The sequence below is a fragment of the Rhipicephalus microplus genome, chromosome 10 (genome assembly GCF_043290135.1).
Source record: "Rhipicephalus microplus isolate Deutch F79 chromosome 10, USDA_Rmic, whole genome shotgun sequence".
Taxonomy (NCBI): Eukaryota; Metazoa; Arthropoda; class Arachnida; order Ixodida; family Ixodidae; genus Rhipicephalus; species Rhipicephalus microplus.
The window spans coordinates 42,499,074-42,525,654 of record NC_134709.1 but is presented as its reverse complement, the minus strand read 5'-3'; the positions used below and the strand labels follow the sequence as shown (position 1 = coordinate 42,525,654).

Here is a 26,581-nt window from a genome sequence, read left to right as displayed (position 1 = left end):
TACAAGTCTGTGTCTGTCCCAAATGTGAAGACACTACAGGCACCAAGTGTTCAGCGTTTGTACTTTCACTAGTCGCGGCAGCTCGCACTCCTTGTGGATGTCTGCTGGTTTGAGTGACAGGCTGCCGCGGTGGCCAAAATGGCTCGTCCGCGATGTTATGGGCCAGTGCGTGGACGCACTAAACTGGACAGGGAGTGGCGTTCGACACTAGGCCGCGAGCGGCCGAAACCGAAATCCCGCATAGGGGGCGGCTTGCGCTCTCAAAACCGGCGTGGCCAGTGTTCCCGAAGGGCGCAGTAAATACACGCGAATGCTGCAGCCAGCCGCGCTCGGGGGGCCCCGCCAGACGGGAACCTAGCGAGGGAGAAGCGAGCAGCAAAAAAAAAAAGCGCACAAGCAAAAACGCAAACGCGCAGCAAGCAAACAAAAACGTGTCCGGCCCTCCCCTGCGCCCGCGAGATGAATTCGGCCCGCCGTGCGCATGCGCGCGGGACGCGAAAGCAGACTTAAAAAGCATCAATATGGCGGCCTGTTCAACGGCAGGTGTGAGAAGTGTCGGCCTGAACTCTGGAATAGCCATGAAGGACTGCTACTCGCAAATTAAAGGAGGCGAGAAAATATGCAGCGGAGATGCCAACTGCCCGTTCATCAACGGTAACGATTCGGGCCAGGGCGAGGAGCGATGGCTACAGTCGCTTCGCCAGTTCCACAGCGGGCGGAATCTCCAAATGGTTCATCTTTCGCCGTCAGTCACCGAAAAGGCGAGTGTTTTCTTCGCGTTTCCAGTTCGTACGCCGCGATCGGCTCGTGCCAAGGGGTCAATTTGGGCTCCGGGCCCCGAGGCTTGCGTCTCGGCGGCGGCATTTCGCGATCGTAAACAAACGGGGAGGCTCAGCGCGGAGTCCCCGCTCAGTCGTCGTCCACAAAGCCAGGAGCACAGAGCTGCCGCATTTTCTTTGTTTTGCACCCCCATCCTTTTCCCTCGACGTTATCTTGCGGTTTAGTGCGGCCTTCGCGACGACATGGAAGCCCGCGCAACGCCCGCGTTCATTTACCGCTGCTCCCGGCGAGAAAGCAAGCGTCTTCGAAACATGTCATGCGCAGCGTTGTGTTTGCTTCGCTACCGACACCTTTTTGTTCCGTTGCTTCTTTCCTCCTGCCGCGCTCGTTATTTTCGTCGTGAATTCTTTTCACTGCGCGGCGCATGTGTGGGAGAGAGAGCGTCCGAGACAGCGCCCTGGGCGAGGAGGCAGAGCCGAGAGAGCGAGGAGCGCAGCAACGGCGGAGGGCGGCGGCGGCGGAGTGCTGCGCGCGAGTGTATCGATTTTTTTTGTACCGCATCCCGTGGTGGTATTTTTCCTGTGTGCGGCGCGCGCCTTTTTCTCCCGCCCCTTCTTTATTTTCTTCGATCGCCTGTTCGCTTTTACTTGACCCGAGCCGGCGCGTGCTGCAGTATGCCGCTTATTTACAAATAGAAAAAGACCCCGACGCGAGGCACTACTTTTTCTTTCCTGTGTGTGTGTGTTGTCGCGGAGTGCGCCGCCAGCGTGCAGTGCGGTCTGGCATGTCGTGGGTTCTTCCGCGGTGGGACGATGTGGGGGTTGGGGGTGGTACGTGTTTTTGGAAGATTTTGCTCGTTCAATCTCCGGAGCGCTTCGATGACATGCTGCCCCCCGCGAATTAAGAAAACCTCTTCGGATCAGAGCTGTGGCACGCTACACGTCTGACAATCCAAGCGTGCGCGAATGGTGGGAATGACCTTAGGCGGAAACAAACGGGCCGTCCGCTCCCGGCTTGGAAAGGACCGTTGTCGTAGCAGCGCACGTTTCCTGGTTTAAGCTTTTGTTTATCAATAAACCCTGGCTCTCCGCGTCGATTGTGTGTTTCGACGAAACGCGCACGTCGATGTCACACACGTAGAGATAAGTTGGAAGCAGTGGTTAGGTGTGTTAGCGGGTCAGAAATATGGCAAGAATAAAGCAAGCATACAAAACGAGGCTTTGCGAAATGGCGGAAGTCGATGTGTGTCTGTGGCGGAAAAGACAGGCGCGCACACACGCTAAAAAAGAAGCACTTGCTGTCGGTATCCAAACCAGGCGCGCGCTATGTCCTTGAAGTGGCTAACGCAGTTGCGCTCCTTGCAACGTTTCACAGGCAGGGAGGTTTGTTTTGAGCCTGCATTGCGTGGGCGATAAGCGTTACGGCTGCACCAGTGCTGTCGCCGCTTTGAAAACTGGCTCCCGGTTATCGACTCTGCCTCGTTATCTGTTTCCACTTTCTCGAGTGTCCTGTAGCCGCGCTACTGGGACCCGCGTAATAAAAATAGCGCCCTGGCAACCAACTTCAGCCTATTATACATCAGCTCTGAATGCAATACAACGTGCCGTTTTCCTGATACGCGGCGACATGTGCCACCTAGTGCAGGCTACAAAACCTTCGGCTGCGAGTCAACACCTTGCATGCCGTTTCCATTGTGACATTCATGTGCACGGTTTTACAATTTTGGACAAGATGCCACCCAGTGCAACAATCAGACCTCATGAGTAGGCGGCGCTAGTGCAGAAATGCAGCCTTATATTAACTTTATGTGCAGTCTTGCCAATATGTAGGGCTAAAGTTTTCATTCAGCTGTTTCGTATTTCAGTACCGCCAGCAAATTCATTTTCTTCAACGTTAACCTCTTGTTCTTGTGTGCAATTTATATTTTGCATCCATGCATCTGTCTCACAGTTGGCAATGCACCCGTAGGGTTTTTGGTCTTCCGACAAATTAATCCAACAAAAACAAAACTTGCCTAGCCGAGTTTGTATAAGAAGCCACCGTCATTGCTGCTACCATTCGCAGTGTCACCGTCTCAGCATTGTACAGTCAGTTTGTGTATAACAAACATCTGAACTGAGCTAGTTAACGTAACTAATGCAGCAGCGCATATTTTGGCAGGCTGTGCTACCATTCGGATGGGCTGTCCTCAACAAAAAAAACCAAAATTTGTGAACACAGCATTGGAAATTTTCTGCAAAAGCATTGACGTGCCTCTCTTGTTTAGGTGTTGGTCTTGTATGTGCTCACTGCCTCTGATTATTTGGGGAAAATATACAAAGCTTGGTATTCTTTATGATTTTACAAATATTTTGTCAGTAGCTGTGAGAAACTTGTGCTTGCAAACAAACTTTGCTCTTCTAACTTTACACTAGAAGCTGACTTTTTTAAAATCGTGAAACAGTGCCTGTGGTACATTTACCTTTAGTAAGTTTATAACAACACATTCTCGCGTCGGGAGGCTTTAACAGCAGCTAAATACAAAATGTATTGCTGTACTCTAAGAACAATTTTTTGCTTGTCAGTAATAAATAGCTTGTAGTGGAAAGTAGAAGGCAGAGTGATGCTGCTACATCGAATGACAAAGACCAACTGCATTATTCCATGGCTGGCGCGTGCGGCCTCGCGCCTGCATGGACTTCGTTCTTGTCGCTGAGTCGGCATGCTAGCACGCCACAGGGCCTCCCGCCGTAAAAAAAGGAATTGTATTCAATATATGTCCATGTGACAGTTCTGGTCCGGAAGGTGGACTGGCGAACAGGCTCTCAATCCTCTTCAGGAGGTGGGGGCTGCGAATGGTGCAGAGGGCGGATCAACATCCTGCGTGAACAGCTCGAACCTGTGCACACGAGACGTGGAGGTGCAAGCGCATGCCCTTCGCCGTGAACCCAGTGTCGCCCAGCATGAGATTGTTTTTTTCCTCTCGCCGGCTGGTGGTCTGTGAAATTGGTGGTGTATACGAAAGCGACATGGTGTTCACGGTTCTGTTTCAGTCGCACACCACTTGCAAATCGAACAGAACCGCTCAGGACAGAGATGCGGCGATGCAAGCAGTGTCTCAGCTGCCATCTTCTATTGACAATCATCAGCATTGAAGCGCGGCAGTATCAGCGCTGGGACAGGAAAGTAGAGTGGGAGGGCAGCACACATGCAGCAGGAGCCGTCATCTGTTGACTGGAGTGCGCGCGCTGCGTGCATCGAGAACACTTAAGTGGCATGGCGGCATCTGTGGACAGAGCTGTCCCCTCACTTGACGAAGGGGGATCAGCAGATTCAGCAAATGCTTGTACGGCCACTGGCACATGACGGTGTTGGTGCTACTTCGCAGGGTAGTGCTGTTACATGGACGCTGGCATCGGTGATGGCAGGTGTAGTGAACAAAGCTGCGGGCGGGAGGCGACATTCTTTTGTGGCACAGGATGTGCACGGCGTCATCTTTTGAGCCGCGTCAAAAGCGATGGCTGCACGGTCACCTGCGAACTGGCTGATGCCGCAGCGCAAAAACCTGGTGGTGTCGTTCGACTTGAGTTGGCTTGTTCGGGCAGTGAGACTGTGGAAGCCTGAGGTTCGAAACTAAGGTTTAGCTCGGCAGGGAGCAAGTGATGTGGCACTCTTGGTTGCGGTAGGGCTCGTGCGAAATCTCGAAGGTGGTCGTATGCCTGGGGCCCAGGAGGAGGCAGGAGTATCGCAGAGCAGGGGGAGCATGGCTACCGTGATGACGTACCTTTCCTGCTGCGAGACTATGTTTTGCGCTGGTAGAAACCAGCTTCCATCTTGAGGAGCCACTGGTATTTCTGGTCAAAATTCAAAAAATTTCGGTGGTAAAACGATGCAGGGTGTGCTCATTTTATCTGGTCGTCAAGCCATGGGTAAGGGCGGTTCAGAGATGGGTTGGCTTGGAGGAAGTGTCCGGTGGAATCTTCTGGAATGTTATTCTCTGGTCTGGAGTCACCTCTGTAGCGGAAGGTAGAAGGGAGAATGATACTGCTACATCGAATAACAAAAACTAACCGTTTTATTCTGAGGCTGGCGCGTTCCGTCTCGCGGCTGCATGGACTTCGTTGTCGTCGCTGAGTCGGCACGTCAGCACGCGGCAAGCTGGTCCCACTTTGCTGCTGCCTGTGGGCTGCATTCATGGGTCATATAGAGTCGACAAATATCTCTCACCAAGCATGTTTTGCAAGAAAGAATTCTTAAGCGTGGGGTACTTCCACTTAGTGTCATACAAGAATTAACCAGTCTTAGGTCATCGGAGGTGAGGATGTAAGCACATTGGTCTCCACTGTATCTAGCCGAGCATAGGGATCAGAGGGCAAAGGAATTCGCTCAGGCACTACTAACAACATTCAGCTCATCATATGTTAAAGCTCCTGTTGGTCCTGTGTACCTATTAATGAGAAGTGACAGACAATGGTACAATATTGTGTCAAACAAAGAAAGCAAGCCCTTAAACTTAACCTTCTTTTCTCATTTCATAGTGAGGGTCTCATTCTGGCAGACTTGATGGCGTCAGGTAGTATGCAAGGGATTATTAGCTAATAAATCACGTGCTACGTGTCGCGCACAGGCAAAAAACGTGTTCCACACTCACTGTAATGGTTTTTGGCTACACTGACTGACGCTCCCATGTTTAAGTGCACATATATATCTTATAAAATGGATGGAGGTATGATTGCCATTGTAGCTCTGCTGGCAGAGCATCGGACGCAATAATCAAAGGTTGCCAGTTCGCTCTCTGCTGGCGGCAAGTTATATTTTTGTCCAGTTTTCTTTCTTCATATTAACATTACAGTTGCTACTAATAATATCCTTTATACTTTCCTTGGCATCACATTGTCTGTAGGTTCTGTTTAGTATTGCGTCTCACAAAGAAACGAGCCCTTAAATTCACACTTCTTATGTTGTAGTCTTCCATGAACCCAAGCATTTTTGGTCATCGATTCTAAAGTTTGCAAGTTGTCAGTCATGCAAAGAGAATGCTGCTTGTTCAGTAACACATTTTGAGCTGCTTGATTGTTTATTGTAAGGCAGAAACAGTGCTCACTTTAGGAAGACAAATAAAAGAAACAGTGCCTATGCCTTGCTAATTTTGTCTCTTTTTCTTCAATGTGTTCTGCTTTTTTTATATAGTTTGTTAATGTGAGCACCTTCAAATAGCAAGCCCTCATACCAGCTTAGTGGCTGCCAAGGTTTTGTCAATTTAAAGTGAAAGCGAATGTGTTCATTTTTTACATATTGATTGTGAAGCGGGTTCGACAAAAACAAAACAGTCAACGCCTGAGCTCTGCGTAAGCACAAGTTATATATACTAGTAACACAGTCAATGTCAAAAGTTTCAAATTCTACATGCGTTTCAATTTCAAAAGTTTCAAATTCAACTGCACACATAATCATTGACTTCAGGCAATGGTCTGTGGGACTCGTGGCAAACCATGTGTCGACATAAATACACCTCTTACTGAAAAAAATACACAAATAAATAAAAAGCTCATGCTTCAAAAACATTCTGATGTCTCTGGGTCACTCCTTTGCAGGATATCATTGATTTCTTCCAACAAACCGGGACCCTGGTGAAGAAGGTAGAAATAAACAGGAGGACGCACATAGGTGAGGAACGATTTTTTTTCTTCCATGTGTTTTAATTTTTGGCAGGTGTATTTGCATGCTCAAGCTAGATTTTTGTGCTGTTCATGGCCATGTCGTGGATTCTCATATAACCCCACAATCTCTCCAAATCCAGCCCACTTTCTAAGCAATCTCACCGGATTGTCTGTTTATCAGTAACGTCGCCTTAGATGTGCTTTCGTGCTATGCCTTCACAGTTTTTAAAACACTCGCCGTGGGAATAACGATGAAGTGTTAGTAAACACTTTGAATTTTCAGTAGCTTGTTACATTGCATTAAATATTTCAACAAAAGGAAGCTTAGGTGGTGCATTGTTGCTTGCTACATGGTCTACTGAGCGGTTTTAATTATGGAGTAATTAAATCATGTGGTGCAGTGTTGTTTGTTACATGTTCTATTAGCCATTTTAATTACAATTATGGGGTGCAGTATTGCCTGATGTGTTCTATCAGCCATTTTAATTGTGGAGTAATTAAATTATGTGGTTCAGCGTTGCTTGCCACATGGTCTGTTGAGCCGTTGGAATTAAAAATTAAATCAAGTCGTGCAGCGTTGCTTGCTACATGTTCTACTGAGCCACTTTAATTACGGTGTAATCAAATCGTGCAATCCAGCATTGCTTCCCAGTCTCAGACACGAGTTTTGGAGTTGTTCCGAGAAATCTCCATCTTACTGGTTGCAACACAGCACGCTTCGTCTTAACGTCTGCGAGTGCACCCGTTGCCTGGCATTCTCTCGCAGAAAACAATGGGTAGCAGCCGTCGTCGTGTGAGTTGTCAAACGGGAACAGTTCTTATCTGTAGAGCAGGTGGTGGGGGCACATTGTGTAGCGCAGTTCAATATGCTGCTAAAGATGGCTTCTGCGCTTAATGTCTCACTAGCGCCGTGTAAACAAAGTTGTAGACGGGGGGTAAATGCACTTGGAAATAGATATTTGAATGCTAAATGCGGTGTTGCAGCTGGTCGCCCTCGTATTTTTTAAATATTTTTTAACCTTTTCTTTTTGTTTAAGTAAGATATTCATAGTTTGTTTGACTGGCTCTTATTTTTGTCTGTGTCTTGGCGCATAATCACTCCGAAAAAAGAATTGTGATGAAAGAGAAAAACTTGTCATCAGTGTTCATGTAGCATGGAGGATGCAAAGAATACGTGCACAAGTTTCTCAGGTGTCGACCTTTTGATTAGAAGTTGAAACTACAAAGAAAGATTTTAGAGAAGTGTGCGGGCGTACTTTTTGAGAATCTCGTTCAGTGTGCTCCGCTGAACAAGACTTCATTATTTGATAAGATCCATTTTTTTTTTCTAATTCTGCATAGATGATTTGGTTGCTAGAATTCTCGCAATCTTACAGCCCAAAATGCAGCATTGCAAAACATAGGCATTTCAGGCTCTTTTATTTTTCTCTTTGTGATCCTGCAGTGGTGTTGGTGTTTGCTATGAATGTTATGCGAAGTTGCAGAAAAATTTATAACAAAGCTCGTGGCATTACACAAGGTTTCTTGTAAGAAGTTCATGAGTAGCATATCGTGATGTATTGTATTTTGCAACCTCCATGCCCTGTGCCGTCAATAATGATGCCACTGCACTTGCTCCCCTCTATTGTATTTTGCAACCTCCGTGTCCTGTGCTGTCAATAATGATGCCACTGCACTTGCTCCACTCTGAAGTCATGATTGTAAGCTTCTGTTTCTCCAAGGCCCTTAAGAGTACCATAAGAGGCTGGACTAATGCAGTTAAATTTGATTTCAGTCATACGTTGCATTTCTCTTTTTTCTTTTTTTTTCTGTTCAGTCTCATAATGGCGCCGAGAAACTTCGAAGTACAATTTCATATTTTAAACAGACCATGATCTGAAGTTCACTGCACCTCTCTTCAGGAAAGACCTGCTTGCTCCAGATGTAACCAGCGGATACAATTGCAGTAGCATTCATGCAGTTTTCTGGCTGGAATATCTCCTTACATCATTCTTTATCTTGGCACTATTCTATCTGACAATCCGTAACATAAACATAGGAGTATAATTTGCGATATGTGAATGAAGTATGTAACAAATATGTAATAAAAGTAGTTATGAAAATTGATTCGGCATTTGGTTTACTGGTACCTAAGCCTACTAGTGATACAGGAGAGGAGCATTGGTCTTTCATGAAGCACGAAAAGTTGCGACCATACGTATTGAGAGCTCAGTTAAATCGGTTTGATGTTGTTTGTTGAGTTGTAATTGGCTTTTTATCGGGACTGACACTTGCTTAGCATTCAAAATTATGGTATTTAAATTTTTCTCTGTAGCTGGGCTTTGTAATGGGAACTTCAAAGTTTATGGCCCAGGTGAACTTACAGTATGTGCCATAACTGAGACACAAACAAGCAAGATCTGTTCCACTCTGGAGCTTTAGCCCTACTGCGTTACTTTAGAAAGGAAGAAATGGGTCGTCAGCCAGCATGCACTGTTCTGCTTCAGATGGAGCTTGTTTCGGGCATAATGATTGATCTTGAATCAAGACAGCGGTCATGATATCTTCCCTAGGAAAAAGAGATGCCTATACTCCTTGTTGTTCATTGATTATGGACGCTGCATACTTCATATCAATCTGGTCACTCTTGACAAAACACAAGACACAGCAGAAACATTCATTGGAGCTTCCCCATTTGCTAAACAAACCCTTCCAAGCAAGTTTAAGGCACCACACTGTGTTTGGTAAATTGTTTGCTTTGTGCAACAAACTAGCCTTAATTAAAAAAAAAACAAATTTGGTTCTGCTGTAAAAAGGGTTCTATCTTTCAGTAGCAATTTTTGCAAATGGTGATATGTTACAATTTACGTACGCCCCCTCTTAGACGATACGAATATGAACAAGCTGGTATATGGAGCCATTTTTGCCTGCGCTTGAATAACATGCGGGTTTAATGGGTCTTAATGCTCCGACTGTAAAGTACACGTTTATGTGTTCTTAGAGCCAGCAAAGCTGGAGGGCATTCGGACTGACGCAATGACGAGTACGGTATCTCTTTGTAACAAGTGTTTTTCATCCAGCTGCCCGTGTAGCGTATTTGTTTGTCCAGCTAATGATGAGGCAGTGCGCCTGGCTGCGCAAAAAGCCCAGTTTAGCCCAGTAAAGCTGGGTAAAATTTATTGCTACCAGACTGTATTTCATCCCGTGGAACAGTGAGCCCAAAATAACTTTTACAAAACAAGTAATAAGCCAGTTGGCAACCTGTTCTACATTCCTTAATCGCAGTATGTGAGTGTGCATGGGCATGCAGATGCGCCCATTAAGAGCCTAGGCATAGCAGTGCCATTAGTTTGCCACAATACCGGTAGACCGCATTTTTTCGGACAGAACAGTGGGACTAGATATGTGGGGACGGTTGCAGTCAACATTGTCGAGCCAGTTGACCGTATATCGCGTGCCTGACCGCGGTGTGTGCGTGCACGCAGCGCGCATGAAAGTGGACAGCTCGTACGAGTTCGACCCGCTGATCCGGCCTTGGAACTTCCCGCGCACCCTTCTGGGCACGGACGCCAAGCTGAAGATGGGCAGCAGCGACAGCTTCCTGTGCGTGACCAACCTGCCCACCAACTGGACGGTGAAGCAGTTCCAGGAGCTGTGCGAGAAGTTTGGGCCTGTGGTGCGCTGCTTCCTCATCTACCATCACGCCACGGACGAGAGCCTGGGCTTCGGCCTGGTCGAGTACTGCAGCCGCGCCGTCGCCTGCCAGGCCAAGAACCTGCTGCACAAGAAGCAGGTGGCCCAGGGGGAGATCCACTGCGACTGGCTCGAGCACAACCTGGTCAACTACGCGGACCTGTATCCGCGCTGCCTGTACGTGGGCAACCTGCCCACCACTTTCTGCGACATCTACGCCTTCAGGCAGCTCTTCACGACCGTGGCCAGCCCCACCTACTGCCAGCTGTCCATCGTAAACGGCGTACCACAAGGCTTCGGCGTAGTGGAATTCCGTCTGCACGAGGACGCTCGCAAGACCAAGGAGCTGCTCCACGGCCACTGCCTCAACGGCAACCGCCTCAACATTCTCTTCACCTCCCCTGGCGTCAGCGCCTACAAGCTCTACAATCGCATTATCGAAGAACAGGTACGGTTTAAACTCTGCGTGCGTGACACACAACCCTGTGTTACGAGGTTTCCAATGTAACGAGGAAATTTCCATTCCCCGGCTGGATATTCAGGGGATAAGGTTCAGTATGGCATGAACCCAAATGAATTAAAGTAGCACAGCACGAAACCCGATTTAACAGTTTTTACTGAAATAAGTCTGTAAAAAGGCAGTAATTTTTATTTAGATTATTCTTGTCATTTTGACGCATATTGTGTTTTTTATAGGTGTGCAGTTGATGCTAATGCATCTAGCCAGCCTATCCACCGCCTTAGTAACGTTGACGTGGGTGGCTTGATGTCTAGGCCGACCTTACAGAATTTTTGTGCGCATAGCCATTGTTTGTTGGCAAATACAGTTCTATGGTAGCATTTGGGTGTCACTACATTAAAACATTTTATTTCTTAACACAGATAAATTCCTTGTTGATTTTACATTCTTCAGTATTCAGCTGAATAATTCAAGCATAGTCAGGCTTTCATTCAATTGAGTTTCAAAGTGTACTGTGCTCTCTTGTAGACAAGTAAGTTTTTCTTTTTTTCTTTTTTTTTTTTTTGAAGTACAGTAACAGGCTGATGGGCTCCTCAGTATGCTGATGAATTTGAAGGTGCCACACTGCCAAGATGTGTCCTCAGAGAATATGTTTGCTAGTTCACCCTGCGATACTGCCGCAAAGTGTTTCTGAACCATATAGTAAGAGTTTCACTGTGAAACGTAGAAGGATGCCAAGTTCATACATCTATTGCTGTGTCTGCTCATCGTTTTAAGAAGACTCCATCATAAGTTAAGAAAAAAAAAACTTCTTTGTTCACTTTACAAATAGCGTCTAGTTTGTGAAGTTGCCCAGCTAGCAATGAGCAGGCATACTTCATGCTTTATTTCTGTTAAATTTTGCATAGAATTTTGTGTCTGCTAATAGGACGACTGTTTCCCTATGCAGGCTAAGAAGCTGGAAAAGAACAATGGTATCATTCAGACGCCTCAACTCTCGCCCGCTCTGCTTGCCCAATTCTCGGTCGTGCAGAACTCAAAGGGTAAGTTTCTTGAACTCGTGTGGAGTCGAAACGCCTGCCATTTGATTTTAAAAATTTTGACACCAATTAGTTGACTTAGTGGGTCTTGATTTTGTTCTTATTCATTTTCACCTTTTCTGTGCCATTGTTATCACCATGATTGACAGGATGTGTTGATGGGCAGAACGGAAAATGAAATGGATTGCTACAAAATACCTTAGTCTAGAGCAGGATAAGGAATCATGCATAATTGACTGGGCTGAGAAAACTGCCCGACAGCAGGGTATGTTTGCCTGCTCTGTACATTGCAGAATGTTTTTCCCATTTTCATGTTTCAAGCGATTGAGTATTCAGGTACTTCGTCGGATCTGTTAGCTCAGACTTAAGATTCTGCTCAATGCTTGAAGGTACTACAAAGCACCGAAACTACCTGAAATAGTGGATGGCATTTTGTGCACAAAAAAAAAGTACAAGGAAGAGAGCACAGACAGGTGCAGACTAACAACTGAAGTTTATTTTAAGAAAAACACACTCATAAAGAGGAGGCAAGGACAAGTGGTCATCCAGAATTAAATACCAACACGCCCAACGCTCGGTTCTTCTATACCTGAGATGGCTGAGTCAGTGACTTTAGACAATATGAGAAAGTAACATTATGTGACACAGCGAGAAAAATATAGGTATGATTGTTTCACGTTGAACCATGTGTTTCTGCAGAAGGGTTTTTTTTTTTTTGCGATCTTTTATTGTAATTGCTCTATACCGCCACAGTAAGCGAGCATCAGTGTACTCCTGAATGCCTTGCATGTATGTATAATGTGTAAGAACAGTATGCTTCCTGTGTAACTTAAACCCATGATAAATAGAAGAAACGTTCGAGGAATACTTAGTGTTGTATTTAGTGAGCAGCTGAATGCTGTCACGTTCTAACTTGTTTTCGTGCCCTCTTTTGTGACATTCCAGTGGCAAAGACGTTCCAGAAAGCCATCAACCTCAAGGGCAAAGGGAAGAACGCGTCTCAAGTGAGTGCCTTTTTTTTTTTCTTGCCTCTAGATAAGTCTTCTGGACGCTGCGCTGGAGCTAGTTATTATGCACCTCTTAGCAACTGGCAGTGTGTGTGATTGCATTATTGCCCACCCAGTGTTTCTGCATTTGGGAACTAAACTGTTTGAGTAGCAAAGTGTTTTTGAAAATAGTATTATAAGTATATCATTATGAGTGGTGGAATAGAATGTTGTAGGCATAATGTTGAGAGGTTTGGAGGCAGCACTATAAATTAGAGACGTGAGCTTTTGCTGGGGGGGGGGGGGGGGGGGAATAAAATGGAACTTAGGTTGCGTGGGTCGCATAATAGTGCAGGGAGCATTTCTTGTGCTCTTTGAGATCGCGACAGTCGTTTGAGACCTTGAAAAAGCGGTAATTCACCAACTTGTTACTGCAAGGCTGCATCGAAGACATAGAGGGGACGTTGCTTGCAAAGTGTTTGTCTCTGCCGTGTTGAATGAGCACGCCACTCGCTGCACACGTGCATGGTCCAGAGTGAAGAAGAGGTGAGAAACGCACGTACTGTGTACGGCAAGAAGCCTGGCAGGAATTGCGGAAGCCGAGTTGGCAGCGCGGTGCATGCAACTAGCCAGGGATAATAGGCTCTACGTGGCAGCACTGCGCTTCAGTGAAGTGAGGCCACTTTATTGCAGAGGCAGTTTATATCACACGTGATCATCAGTGGGCATTGCTTCAAGAAGCAAATAGGCTTTTCTTGTCACTGGAGGGGCTGTCAGCACTTTCGACTAAAATATAAAAAAAGAAGGCTTGGTGGCTAATTAATGCATGTTTTAATGGCGAGTCCATATGCAACGGACTAATGATTTAACGACCGCTTTCTCGGCACCTTCGATTTTGGTATAAATGGGTTAGACTGTGCAGAATAGTTACCTGTGTTGGTTGTTAACCGTATCCTTGATACCTTGCAGTAAATTACAAGCAATGGTTAATTTTGATGACTGATTTATTCCGCAGGTGAAATAAGCTGCAGTTGCGGGCTCTGTGCGTTTGTAACACGCCGCTTGTTTGCCTCGCAGGTTTCGACGACTGCGGCGAGTAACCACGCACTCATTGCACTTCAGAACTTCTTCAACCAGCAGATTTGTACCCAACAGGCCCTGGTAGGTGGCACGGCAATAGTTTTTCTCTGTCTACTCTTTGGTTTGCTCAGTAAGACTGAAGTAAGACAGGATTCTCCTTCTGTAGTGAGCGCATTCGTACTGCTCGGAAAGGAAGTAGCTGTGTCTGAGGTGTTGCCAAAGCCTCTGCATTACTAGTTATGCAGTGACAAGAACCGGTTTTGTCATGCAGTTGATTGCCAGTCTTTCTGTGTCCTTCGCTTGTTTGTTTGCTGTTCAGCTTCAAAAATAGTGTGTGAGATTAAAGAAGTCCTGAAACACTCTCCATGTAATCATCGAATGATCTTTGTATTGAGATTAATTGCCTCCAAATTGTTTGCCACAGCAATTTTTTGAGGATGTCTAGAATGAGTAGAGTTGATGGAATTCATTGGATGCGTTAAGTACTTTCACTCTTTTTTTTTTTTTTTCATCCTGGCGAGTGTACTGAATCTACACTGGAGGAGGTGACAAAGGGTCAAAATGTTATGTCAGCAAGCATCATGAAATGTATTTGCTGACTCCTAATGTGACAACCGTGCACGTTGGTGTCGCTACTGCATGATTTTAGCGCATATAGAGTGCTGTGCCAGCACATGCTGGAACCCTGTGTCATGAAATAGATCCGATCCAAATTAATTGATTTTATCAAAGTATGCTAGAAATTGTTGTCTGTTCTTTTTATAAATGATGTCGTATACCCTAATTGCTGCTCCATATACCCAAAGTCTATGGCCATTGGCTAACTTGAGCATTGCGAGCTCCACAGTTAGCGTGGCAGTCACGTGCCTGTGGGCTTACTCGCAAGCACACTGAAAGTAAGTTGCACGTTTAAAGAAAGAAAAGAATGGGCTCAAGGTCATGACACGAACTTAAGAAGGGACACATTTACTTGCCCCCTTGTCATGCCCCTCATTGTGTAGATCTCAACGTGCCAGCTGGAAGGAGAAAGAGCTTGAAGCCTGCGATAAGTCTATGCATATGTGTCCATACTTGACGGATTCTAAAAAACTTTGCGTTATGTGATTTGTGTAGTGTCATGTGCTAATAAGGCAACTGTTTTCATTATCACCGAGAAAGGTGTTGCAGGGCCTCTCTAAAGGCGCGTTCACACTTGGCCTAGAAGGGAGCGAAAGCGGCAAAACTTACCAGGAATTCACTCGCTTCGCCGCCTAAGCGGCTCGAAAACCACGCCGAACCAAAAAATCAGTTCGAGACCGATTTTCCCGTCACGCGAAGCCAGATCCGCCTTCCGCTTCACAGCTTTGGCTGCACTAGGCCCAAAACACATGGTGCAGACAGTGCAGCTGGAGAGAGTGAGCATGCCTCAACGCGTCCTACTTTTGTGTACAGCCGGTTGAATCCCCTGCTGGTGCATTTACTCGTGTCATTCCTGCTGGCTCATCTCCCAAACAACATTTAAAAAGGTGCCAGCTGTTTCTTTTCAGACTTTTGCGTGAATAACTAGAATTTGGTATGAACTTTAGTTCTCAGAAAGCAGGTGAAATCTAATTAATTGTCAAGTTATGAAGCATGGAAACTTGCCCAAGTTGATAGGACATAGCTGAATATACAAACAGCGCAACTTAACTGTAGTTACACTACAGAAGCAATTCTCATTTCCTTGCTTCTGTAGTTACACTGTAACTACTTTTAAGTTGCTTTATATTCAGTAATTGTCAAGGTAGCGGCGGCGAGATGGGGCAGAGCGAATGTGAACATCTTCGATGTGCGCAGTCGTGGTTTTCTGGCCAGTCTGGCGTTTTCGTTGTTTTCTTGACTTCTTAAGTGTGAACGGGCCCTAAGAGTGACCTTGCTCAAGTCGCAATTACCTTTCATTTGCTTTTGGCTATTCACCTGGGTGGAAAAAAAAAAGGTGCAATCGCTGACAGGCTGTACTTGGTTTCGTACATTTGATGCAGTGCTGTGGAAACTACTGTATTTACTCCTGAAATCCTCGCATTTGCATAATTCTCACACCGCCCACATTGCTCTACAAGAATAAGATGTTTTTTTTTGCTCTACCGGAACTAATCGTGGAGGCCATGATATGAGAATAAGACTCTGAGAGATCTAAAACAACCTGTTTACATTTGTATAAATAATGATGTTTGGTAATTTCTAAGGTGCAAAGCATTTTTATTCATTACTCAGGCTAAAAAAATTTTTTTAAATCGCATTATGGGTGGTAAATTAGTGAACTAGTATTTCTTGGAGCAAATGCACCTACTGCAAGATGGCTCCCTGGCTTCAATAATGTTGCACCAGATGTACGAAACTGAGTATAACTGTCAGGTTTCTCATCTCATCATGTGCCTTCATTACCTGGAAACGTCATCAATCTCATGTTGACACAAGACACTTCGGCAGAAAAAATGTCCATGTAACTCGTCTAGCTTCAACCTGTGAGGCATTGGCCTGAGTGGGCTCATTGACATTTTACTCATCTCAACATTCATAACTCTGCTCTGTTGCTTCACTGCTTCTGCTTCTTTTGCAGTACATGCACACAAAGCTGGCATTTTGCTGACCTCAACATACATAAACTTGCTCCATTGCTTCACTGCTCTTGCTTCTTGTGCAGTGCATGCACTCAAAGCTCCGTTGTGCTTCACTCACCTCAATATTGTAGTGTACATCTATTCCAAAAGAGTGCGGCCACAAGCGTGGGTTCGGTCTTAGTAAGCAACAGGGCCCATCGCCTCACGTGACTAATGCCCCTGCACATGCGCGTTCGCTACAGCCAACAGAGCGTGGCAAACAAAAGCAAGCACACAGTACTGCTCTCAAGCAATTCGCAACATTTTATTGCCTGCAGCAATGCCAAAAACGCTGTGCAGCACCCGTTGCAAAAGGTGGCAGGAAAGCAAACGAGGCTTATCCACGCCACGGGTGAAAAGTACAACTCAAAGGGTGCCACAAGCACGTTTTCGTGGGCAAAAGGATTCGCTGTGACACGCCGCTGAGGAAAATGGGCCCTAGCGACTATGCTGCTCGCTTTCACGATCAAGGACAACAGTGCCCAATTGCTCAAGCGAGGGCAAACTCCACTCGCGTTGGCTTTGAGAGGTACTCGTCAGCATAGTACGACCATGCTCGAACACACTGTACAGCTCTTTGGCCTAGCGTTCAGAAGAGGCAACTGAAGGTAATCATTTGCTGCGGGCACAAGGCATCGTTGACGATTCCAAGCAAGCTCCAAACAAAGGGGCCGATGGATGGGGAAGAAATGCATGCTCACCCTTCGTTGACAAGAAAGGATCTCCGACTCCTGACGCGCGCGAAACATTCCGGGAGACTGGAGCGCAGCGCCACAGTCGACATCCGGGTGAGAAAGGTCAATGTCACTTGCGCTCCCCTAGTGCAGACGGACCGCAGAGAAAGGAAAAGTCATGTTAGGACACCAGAACGGCAGAAATAGGCGGAAAAGCCCGCACATTGGCGGCAGGCTAGCCTCAATTCCCACAACATCGTAACTCTGCTCCATTGCATCACCGCTTTTGCTTTTTGTGCAGTTCATGCATGCAAAGGTCCTCGGCATTTTACTCGCCTCATCATTCATAACTCTGCTCCACTGCTTCTTTCTGTGCAAGACATGTGCACCATCGCACCTTGACTCTTCAAATCATCATGTGCTTGATCTGTTTCCTCATATCGTCAAATCTGTGAACCTTTCGTTTTTGTCCACCTCTTCGCTCAGATGTTGTCATTCCTTAGTGCCTCTAACACTTCATTTCCGCGTGCCGTCTTTCACGCCGCTTTGCAACCAGGATTGCATGCTCGCCAGCCAACTCGACATTTCCTCTCTGCCACAGGATTCCATTCCGCCTTAACAACTGAATGGAACGCGCATTTGAGAGAGAAAGAGCAGCTTTAAAAGTGAGCGTCAACGCCACAGCCCCATGCTGTGTTGATGCAGGGCCAGATGGCGCTTGGCCTGCCGGCGCCCCCGTCCGAGGCCGGCCAGTACGAGGGCCAGCAGCCCGGCTCGGCCGCCTCGAGCAGCAGCAGTGGCAGCGGGGAGGAGAAGGCCAAGCAGGCGGCGGAAGACGGCGGCTCGCCCGAGGAGCGCCACAAGCGCAAGGGCGAGCCCGTCTACCAGCCCCAGTGTCCACTTAATTATTCCACCATGGATAATTCTAGTAAGCACCCCAGCTGGGCCTTCGAGGCGGGCGCCTGCCAGCAGCAGCAGCGCCAGGGAACATACCCGCCCCAGCCGCAGCAGCAGCAGCAGCAACAGCAGCAGCAGGTGGGTGGAACGCGCCAAGCCGGTTGCGTCATTCGTTGTAGAGCTGGTGCAAAAAGCACGACAAGTTGACATTTTTATGTAGCGCTTCCTGATGATAATTATTCAGGTGCCTGAACCTAAATGCAACTTGCTTCTTCAATGTACTCTAGAATGGAAAGCTAGTTGTTCCAGGGTGCTCCTATACACAGAATTTCATGATATAATGTGCACCAAGATGGAAATTTCTGCTGGTCCAAAGGGCTTCAAAATGAAAATCTTCTTGCTCTTGACATTGCTTTAAGTCAAAAGTCCTTGTCAGCATCACTGCTTGTAGACCTTGTGTAAGAAACTGACGACACATTAAAGTGGTTGTTTTAGAATGCTGTGACCATGTTTGAAAAGGGTGAATTCAACAGCTTTTAAAGCCCGACAACGAGAACAACTAGGTGTACAAGTCATGTTCCTCCTTCCTCATCATGTATCGGCCCACTCATTTCACTAGTTACATGCTTAGTTGCTCTGTTGCATCGATTTTCAAGAGCTTTTCAAGAACCTAAATGTCCAAGTTCCATGAGTTAGTCATCCACTGACTGCCAACAAACTAGGACAGAGTGACCCCCGCCGCGGTATTCTAGTGGCTAAGGTACTCTGCTGCTGAACCGCAGATCACGAAATCGAATCTTGGCTGCGGCGGCTGTATTTCCAATGGAGGCGGAAACGCTGTCGCCCGTGTGCTCAAATTTGGGTGCACGTTACAGAATTCCAGGTGGTCGAAATTTCCGGAGCCCTCCACTACAGCGTCTCTCATAATCATATCATAGTTTTGGAACGTTAAACCCCACATATCAGTGGTAAGTCCAGGGAGTTGGGCAAAGAGGGCACCTTGGTGGCGCACAGACCCGTTTCAATAGTCGGGCGACGCTTGCCGCAACCAAAACACCGGTTGCCTAAGGAGAGATTCCCCGGGCTAGTCTACAAGGTTCCATGCACGGGCTGCCACGCGACCTTCCGTAAGAACCGGAATATAGGTTGACACCACCACAACTATGAATCTACGAAAAAGAAATTTTTAAAAATCGCGAAGTATCGGGCACACCCTTGCCTTGATAAATACGTGACACAACCAGCTGCACTGTCATGACGTTTGTTTTTATTTCGACACTATTCTTATGTAGTTGAACGCCAGAAGGCCGCGAAATGCTGTCACTGAGACTCCGACGACATTTTTCTCACTAGTTACATCCCAGAATGCATCGCTCTTCGTTCTATCCAATGTGTCGCTGATGCAGCATTTTGTGAAAAGACTTGCGCGCCATCTCTTCCTAGAGAGATTCCCATGCTGACGACACCCAGCCACAAACGCTCGCGAGCGGCGGACGCCGTAGGCAGCCAGCAGGGGTCTTGGGATTGTCACTCAGCATAAACTCAGTGTAGAGCTCGCCCAAGCGATCTTTCAAGGGTTGAGCACCACGTCCAGTGGCTGGACGATTGATTTTAGCCCCCCAGGAATCGCGACAAGGTGTGTCTTGCCATCAGACAGAGCTTTTTTTACATCAGCCATGAGGTGGCTTTGAAATGAGTCGAGCACCAACATGCTCGGTCGCTGAAAAAATGCACCGGGTCACCGATTCCACACAAGCCGGATCCACTCAAGCATGAAGGACTCATTGATGAACCCTCTTTTTCGGTCGCTCTCACAATGACATCCTGGGGAAAGCCTTCTTTCAGTAGCCCTTTTCTCTTGAAAATGATATAAGGGGCAGCTTCTTTTCATCAGCTGTGCACGCGAGCATCACTCTTAATCAGGAATGCTTGTTGCCCGTTGAAAAGTGCTTCACTTGCTTGAATCCTTTAGTGGTCACAGTTAGTTTCGAGGGCATATCAAACCGGATTGGAGTTTCGTCAGCGTTGCCCATGCGTCCCATCATGTAGCAATGCTGTCGACGAAGCGCTGATAGTTGACCAGGTTGTTATCGAAATATTCTGGCAGTTTTTGGCACACGCTTCAGCGCAAAGCCCTTCTGCTTCATAAGTTGGCACACCCATGATGGCGAGCCCTTGAATTGCGCCCTCGTGAGCCCGCAGTTGTGCACTATCTCAATAGCTTTCACGAGGATGCACTCCGCTGTTGTGCACTATCTCAATAGCTTTCACGAGGATGCACTCCGCTGTTATGTGCGACTTTGCACGCAGCTCCCGGATGAATTCGGCGAGTAGCATTTCCAGTTTGGGGTGCACTGTAGTGCATCCACGAAACGAAGCTTTAATTGGTTGCTGTAGGATGTGACGCGCTGCTTTTGGCTCCTCCGGTATCGGACGCTTTTCTCCGATGCACCGAATTCCCAGTGTGCCACTAGGTTGCCGTGTGCTTTGGCATACTTGATAACTTTTTTTCTTAAAGCCTATCGTAAACTGCCGTCGACTACCACCCATTTCTGAAGGAAAAAGAAAACAGCTGACTGACAAAAACAACCGAAGCAAACTGGCATTGCTAGTACTGTAGGTCTTGCCTAGCCTTGCCCAACGGGGCCGCTGCTGATGCTCACGATGGCAATGAGGGCTTTTGACTTTAGCTGCCTATTGTTGCGAGACTTCCACATTTTTTTCTGCCAATGACCGGTATATAGGATGAGGGTCGACTTTTGATCGCTTTTTTTTTTATCGACCTATATTTCAGTTTTTACGGTACACAGGTAAGACAAAAAACATCCGCGAAAGAACACGCATCGAAGCGACATGCGTCGCATGAAATGCTTTTGATGAACACTGGGAAAAGATGGACCATCCCATCAATTTCGACGGTGCCCAGGTCATCGACACGGAAGATAGCCACACAAAAAGACAGTTCTTAGAGTCCTGGTATATGCAAACAACACCGGGAAACATTGTCGGCTTTACTGAAACCTTACTGAGTGTATACGTGCATTGTCTGCGAGAACCAGTGGAAAAAACACCGCAGCGACAAGAACGGCGGAAAGGAGGACGATAGAAGGGGGGACACCGCCACAAGAAGTCGCTAGCTTTGGAGCCGGCCGTACAGTCTCCCCTGAAGAAAAAACTGAATCGGTCCAGAAACTTCTGATCAGTTCTTAGTAGCCATGTGCGAATACTCGAATATACGAATACGAATCTAATGCCAACTTGTCGAATAGTTCGATTTGCGAATCGAATATAAAGTATTCGGTTACTCGAATATTTGATATATTCGGCGAGTTAGTCTGGTTGGCGGGTGAAACACATACAATACTTTGAGACTGTACACTCTGTTCAAAACTATACAAAGTCTGAATGTCACGAACCAGGGAGCACGCAGATTAAATTGTGGTCGTGACACAGCCGAGCCGCGAAACTCAAGTAAGACAGCCTTTTGTTTGCGCCGCTTGTACAGGCTGCACTATGTCTCACTTCCTACACATGCAACAGTTGTAGATACACTTGGGAGGAATCGCAGACTGCAATTCGCGAGCACAAAACGAAAGCGCGTCATTATAAACCGCTGAACCACGCACCACGGCCGCCACAGAGAACATTGCTGGCGTGCAGCATTGGTTGCGTTAGCGAGCCACCCTAGTTGCGTCGCGTCGCTGTGCGGCCGATGATGAAGTAGTGGCCTGCCCTTTTGCATAGGGGGAACACGCTCAGAGTCGTGGCCTCAAAAAAAGAAAAAAAAATGGAATCAATAAAACCCAGACGCGACAAAGGCAGGAGATGCGCACACAATAACCTAGTGCATAAGTTCGGCGTACTGCGGCACTCGCGCCACCTCCCGGCTGCAGAGTCACCCACTTTCTCTTCTACTTTCGCAAACGGGATAGAGGTGGTGCTCCTGCGTGCGCTTTCTAACTTTTTCATTCTGAAATTTAATTTCATTCTTTAGTCTTCTAGGCCAGAGCATCGGTTGATGCCTGCCCATTGCAAAGGGAGGCGCCACAAATCCAATCCAATCCAACTGCTGGCTCTGCGCTGTTTGGCCATTTGCATCATATCTCCGGGCAATCCGAAACCACCAAGTTCCTCGCAATCGGAAACTACGCCCACGTGTCCTGCTACCGAATTGTATTCGCGCGAGCTGCCGGAAAACGTCGTCCGACGGTCCTGCTGGTCAAGTGCGACATGAGTGAACGAACGAAAAGTGCCATTTGGAAAAATTTCGTAAAGAACTCGGCCCAAGAGGTGGCGTGCAAGAAGCTGTGACATGAAACTTCGCATTTCTTCAAGTACGACGCCGCCACTTGCGAATCATCTCAAGAACAAGCATTTTTCTTTGCACAGTGTGTTCATGAGAGACAGCGGTAAGCAAGGGCATCCAGACAGAGCACAGCCGTTCATCAGAAATGCGTTGAAGTTGGGCAAGGACTTATCGCAGCGCGAGAGAACGGCAATAACCACAAGGATTGCCCAAATGCTGGTGCTCGACCTCCAGCCTTACAGCTGTGTCGAAAATCGGGGTTTCAAAGAGCTGATGAACCACATGGAGCCTTTGTACAAGATAACCAGCCGCACTACGTTTTCAAGGACAATCATCCCGGAGTTGTACCTAGACACAGTCATGGCTGTGAAGGAGAGAATGCTCACTGACTTCCAGGAAGGCGTAGAGTCGATCTCGTTGACAAGTGACATGTGGACGTCGAGGTCTAACCAGAGTTATATCAGCCTCACCTGCCACTATTTAACTACGAACTTCGAGATGAGAAGCTTTGCTCTGGAAAACCAGAGTGCGGCCGATAGCCACACTGCTTGCAACATCTTGGAGCACCTGCAAGCAATGATGGATAACTGGAAGCTGCCACTGCAAAAAGTGCCAGTCTATGTGGTGACGGACAATGCACGAAACTTTCGTGCTGCCCTTAGGGGTATTTCTTGTGTCCCAATGCAGTGTATGGGCCATACACTGCAACTAGCTATAAAAGATGCCAAGGAAGAAACAGCAGGAGTGCCTGACATTCTCAAGAGCGCAGTTGTTGGCCATTATAAACACAGTGCCCAAGCTGCTGCAAGACTGAAGGACTGCCAGCGACGAATGGAGCTCTCAGTTCTGGGACTTATTCAAGACGTGGAAACAAGGTGGAATAGTGAGCATGATCTGCTCTCGCGTCTTGTGCAACTGAAGGAAGCCATCTGTTTGGAGCTGGCTACCTCTGAGACAACTGTGCCTAACCTGGCACCACAGGAGTGGAAAGCTGTGGTTGGACTAGTCAAAACTCTTGAACCAATCACATCGGCGACCAAAGATCTTAGTGGCCACAAATATGCAACTTTGTCGTCAGTCGTACCGTTTTTGTATGGAACACAGATGATTCTGAAAAACTGTATTGCAGCTGATGATGACACCTCAAAGTTTGCTAGAAATTTGCTGAAAAGCATGAGGACAAGGTTTTCAGGGCAGGACAAGAAAAAGGAGTATGCCTGTGACCCAAGGTTTAAGAACCTCCTCTGTACTCAAACATTCTAGCAAACAAGGCTCTTGGAGCTTGCAAGAACTGAGTTGCAGCTGCCTCCAGAAGAAGAATCAAGTGACTGTGTCGAAGCGTCGACATCTACAGCTCACAAGGAACGTGTCAGCAGTATCTGGGACAGCATTGAGAAGCTGGCAGCGTCATCAGAAAAAAGACACCCCACCGAAACAGCCAACATCAAGAAGTTTAAGCGGTACCTTCCAGAGCCCACTTGCAGCAGGGACCAAGACCCTCTAGCATTGTGGAAAGAAACGGGCAAGCAGCACTTCCCAGGATTGTGCAAGATCGCCGTGAAATACATGGGCATTCCAGCAACAAGTGTACCAAGTGAAAAGCTGTTTTCGACGGCTGGTAACATTGTTACAGCACGGAGGCAGAAGTTTACTTACGGCTGGTAACATTGTTACAGCACAGAGGCAGAAGTTGACTTCAGATCATGTACAACAGCTGCTTTGTTTGCATGAGAATTTGTAAACATTCGTGCTTCTTTTAAATAAACTTGTTATTTGATATTCGATTCGATATTTGGCTTTTTTTTTCTTAATTCGATTTGGTATTCGATTCGAGGCTTGCTATTCGGTATTCGCACACCCTTAGTTCTTAGTGCTTCTATTTTAACTTTAGAAACTTTGGACTATATATGGCTGGAAAATTTATTTTATATGTATGTTTTCTAACAGCTCGAGAAATCTTGCGACAACGCCGTCTTTTCTGTCCTTGCGTCTTTTTTTCAGCCGTGGCATAGCAATCTTATCGTATTTTGCAAGCTGTCCCAAGCTTGCACAATACTAAAACAATTTGTCGGTGGCGTAGTTTGCATTGCTTCTGGTGCTATTTGTCAGAGTAACTTCCAGAGATATCGAAGGTTTAAAGATAGCGCCTGCAAATGTAGATGAGGAGCAACTCTATGTACCCTTGTCTAGCTGTTCTTGGCTTTTGTGAGTTATTTTTGTATTTCTGATAGCAGTTGAGATCCATGAGCAGCTCACAGGTTTCTGTTACTGCTCGCAAAAAGTCAAGCATGAAAAGGGCACAAACAGGATCAGAAAGGCATGGCCCCTTGCATGGCCTCTGAGACCAAGGGATGCTAAATAACGTAAGTCTCTGCTACTAGCACTACAACTTGATAAAAGTTTGGAGGTCTGCAGCGTTTTCTTCTCAATGGTGGCTACACACAAGCCTAGTTGGGGGTTCATTTCAGACTGATGTCCAGGTGCCGGGTGGCCTGTCATCCGACCTTTAGAGAACATCACCGAGTGCATCAGCTAGACTGTTTCTTCAGCCGTGGAGGCGATCGGCTGTTGTGCTCCAGCTTCAGCCGGACTTCTCAACTTGTGTGCGACCATATGTGCATGCGCAGTTTGTTCAGGTGCTGTTTGAGGGCGAACGACACATTGAGCCTTGGCACGCTTGTTTGGTGTGCTCTACAGGTCGAGGCAAACAACGAAGCCATCAACATGTCAAGCGAGAGCCGCGACCAGCAGAGCCCTCCGGGGGCATCTTGCAGCTGGCAGTCGGCGTGGGCGGCGGGAGGACAGCAGTCTCAGGAGCAGTCGGGGCAACCCATCATGCAGCAAGGGTCCTCCTATGACAAGCAGGTGAGGGAGGTCGCTTTGCTTACCAAGTGTTTATAATTACAAAAGCACTGTCAGGACGAGGACTAAGAATGAACATGCACCAGAGCACATAAAGAACAGAAAATTTCTGTTTAAGAAAAAGCATTCCTATCACAAACTCATGCAAGGAATGTACGTCATCACAAACTCGTGTTATGATTCAGAACTTCATTAACATTATAGTTGTGCTTTTTTCATCACACACTTACAACAGTACGTCGAAAGGCAGTTCTTCCGAACTGTCAGTTGTAATATATTGTGTGGCCTGGGAAAATGCTTGATACTATGCTCTGTGAATTTTACCTAAGATACAGTTTATGGTGTTAGCTGAAAATACTTATAAGCGTAGTTAAATTAAAGTCTAATGTAATTTCTTATAACTAATAAGAGCTAACAGACAATGATGCCAAGAGGAGTATAGAGGACATCATTAGAAGTCATTGTTATGTGAATATTGAAGAGAAAAAAAAAAGGTGGACGAAAATATAACTTGCCACCGGCAGGATCCGAACCTGCGACCTTCGGATAACGAGTCCGATGCTATACCACTGAGCTACGATGGCGGTCATCGCCCCGTCAACTTTGTAGGGTATATTTACATATAAACCGCCAGTCGGTGCCACTTGTTACCATTGCAGCGGGTGTGGAACACTCTGTCTTATCTGTTTGACGTCATGTAGTGCGTGATCTTATTACGAGATGGGGGCTGACCAATAATCCCTAGCATACGACCTCAAGGCGTCAAGTCTGCCAGAATGAGACCCTCGCTATCAATGAAGGAAAATGTCAGTTTAGGGGCTGGTTTTTCTGTTTTGGGCACAATATTAGTGACAACTAACAGACAGTAATACCAAGGAAAGTATAGAGGACGTTATTACAAGTAATTGGGATGTAAATGTGAAGAAAGAAAAGTATAGTGACATTTTTGTGTCGTGTGACACATGTGGCCCCTGCTGCTTGTGTGTGCAGGAATCTGACATGTCCCCATCAGACCGTAAGCGCAAGGTCCACCAGCTGATGCCATCGCCCGAGCCGTCGCCTGAGCACGGCTACATCGGCCAGCATTCGCAGGCACTCGGCGGACACTATGCCGACTCATACTTCCGCTACAAGAAGATGAAGGTGGGCACTTAAGGCCCGCCCACCTCCCCCCCTCAAGCCCCGCACCTCCTTTCTCTCGCCCCCTCCAACAACAACAATGCCACCGGCATTGGCGCACCCGATTGCGCTCCATGGCAGCTCAGCTGAGGAATTCCACATCGACCAGGAGAAGACGAGCAAAATCTGAGCAACACTTCAAGTTTGTTTCGGATCGGCGTCCTCTCGGTTCTTTTCTTCTTCGCTTCCACCGAACATCGGTACAATCTGCCTCGCGGTAGTAGTGAAAAAAAAGAAAGCGCGTTTATTTCAGGGCTGCTTCCTCAAGGGAACTACCATATCCTGTTTGTCGTAGAGACCACGCCACTTCGTTCACTTCTGCCTAGGTTGCCCATTGGCGACAATGCATCGACCACGCGTTGCGGCTCCCCGCTACGCAGTCGCGGTG

General features: G+C 47.0%; 1 protein-coding gene and 1 non-coding gene across 3 annotated transcripts; one reads left to right on the top strand and one right to left on the bottom strand.

The window, feature by feature from the left end:
* The first annotated feature begins 488 nt into the window (after positions 1–488).
* On the top strand, positions 489–26,570 carry LOC119181092 (uncharacterized). 2 transcript variants are annotated; one of them, XM_037432274.2, is made up of 9 exons: positions 489–761; positions 6,354–6,426; positions 9,884–10,539; positions 11,501–11,594; positions 12,537–12,595; positions 13,655–13,738; positions 17,634–17,984; positions 24,850–25,017; positions 26,005–26,570. In XM_037432274.2, the coding sequence occupies exons 1-9, from the start codon at positions 522–524 to the stop codon at positions 26,167–26,169; spliced, it is 1,890 nt and encodes a 629-aa protein (XP_037288171.1). In that variant the 5' UTR covers positions 489–521; the 3' UTR covers positions 26,170–26,570. The 2 variants fall into 2 exon arrangements, with proteins under 2 accessions (XP_037288171.1, XP_037288172.1); XM_037432275.2 differs by having other exon boundaries at positions 492–761; positions 17,655–17,984.
* TRNAT-CGU (transfer RNA threonine (anticodon CGU)) lies at positions 25,527–25,598 on the bottom strand. The gene has a single exon. It is a non-coding gene; the product is annotated as a tRNA-Thr (tRNA).
* Positions 26,571–26,581: the final 11 nt, after the last annotated feature.

Coding starts and splice junctions, on each gene's coding strand:
- LOC119181092 (XM_037432274.2), top strand. CDS start 522: ATGGCGGCCTGTTCAACGGCAGGTGTGAGAAGTGTCGGCCTGAACTCT. Junction 12,596..13,654: donor AAGGGAAGAACGCGTCTCAA/GTGAGTGCCTTT, acceptor TTTGCCTCGCAG/GTTTCGACGACTGCGGCGAG. Junction 25,018..26,004: donor GGTCCTCCTATGACAAGCAG/GTGAGGGAGGTC, acceptor TTGTGTGTGCAG/GAATCTGACATGTCCCCATC.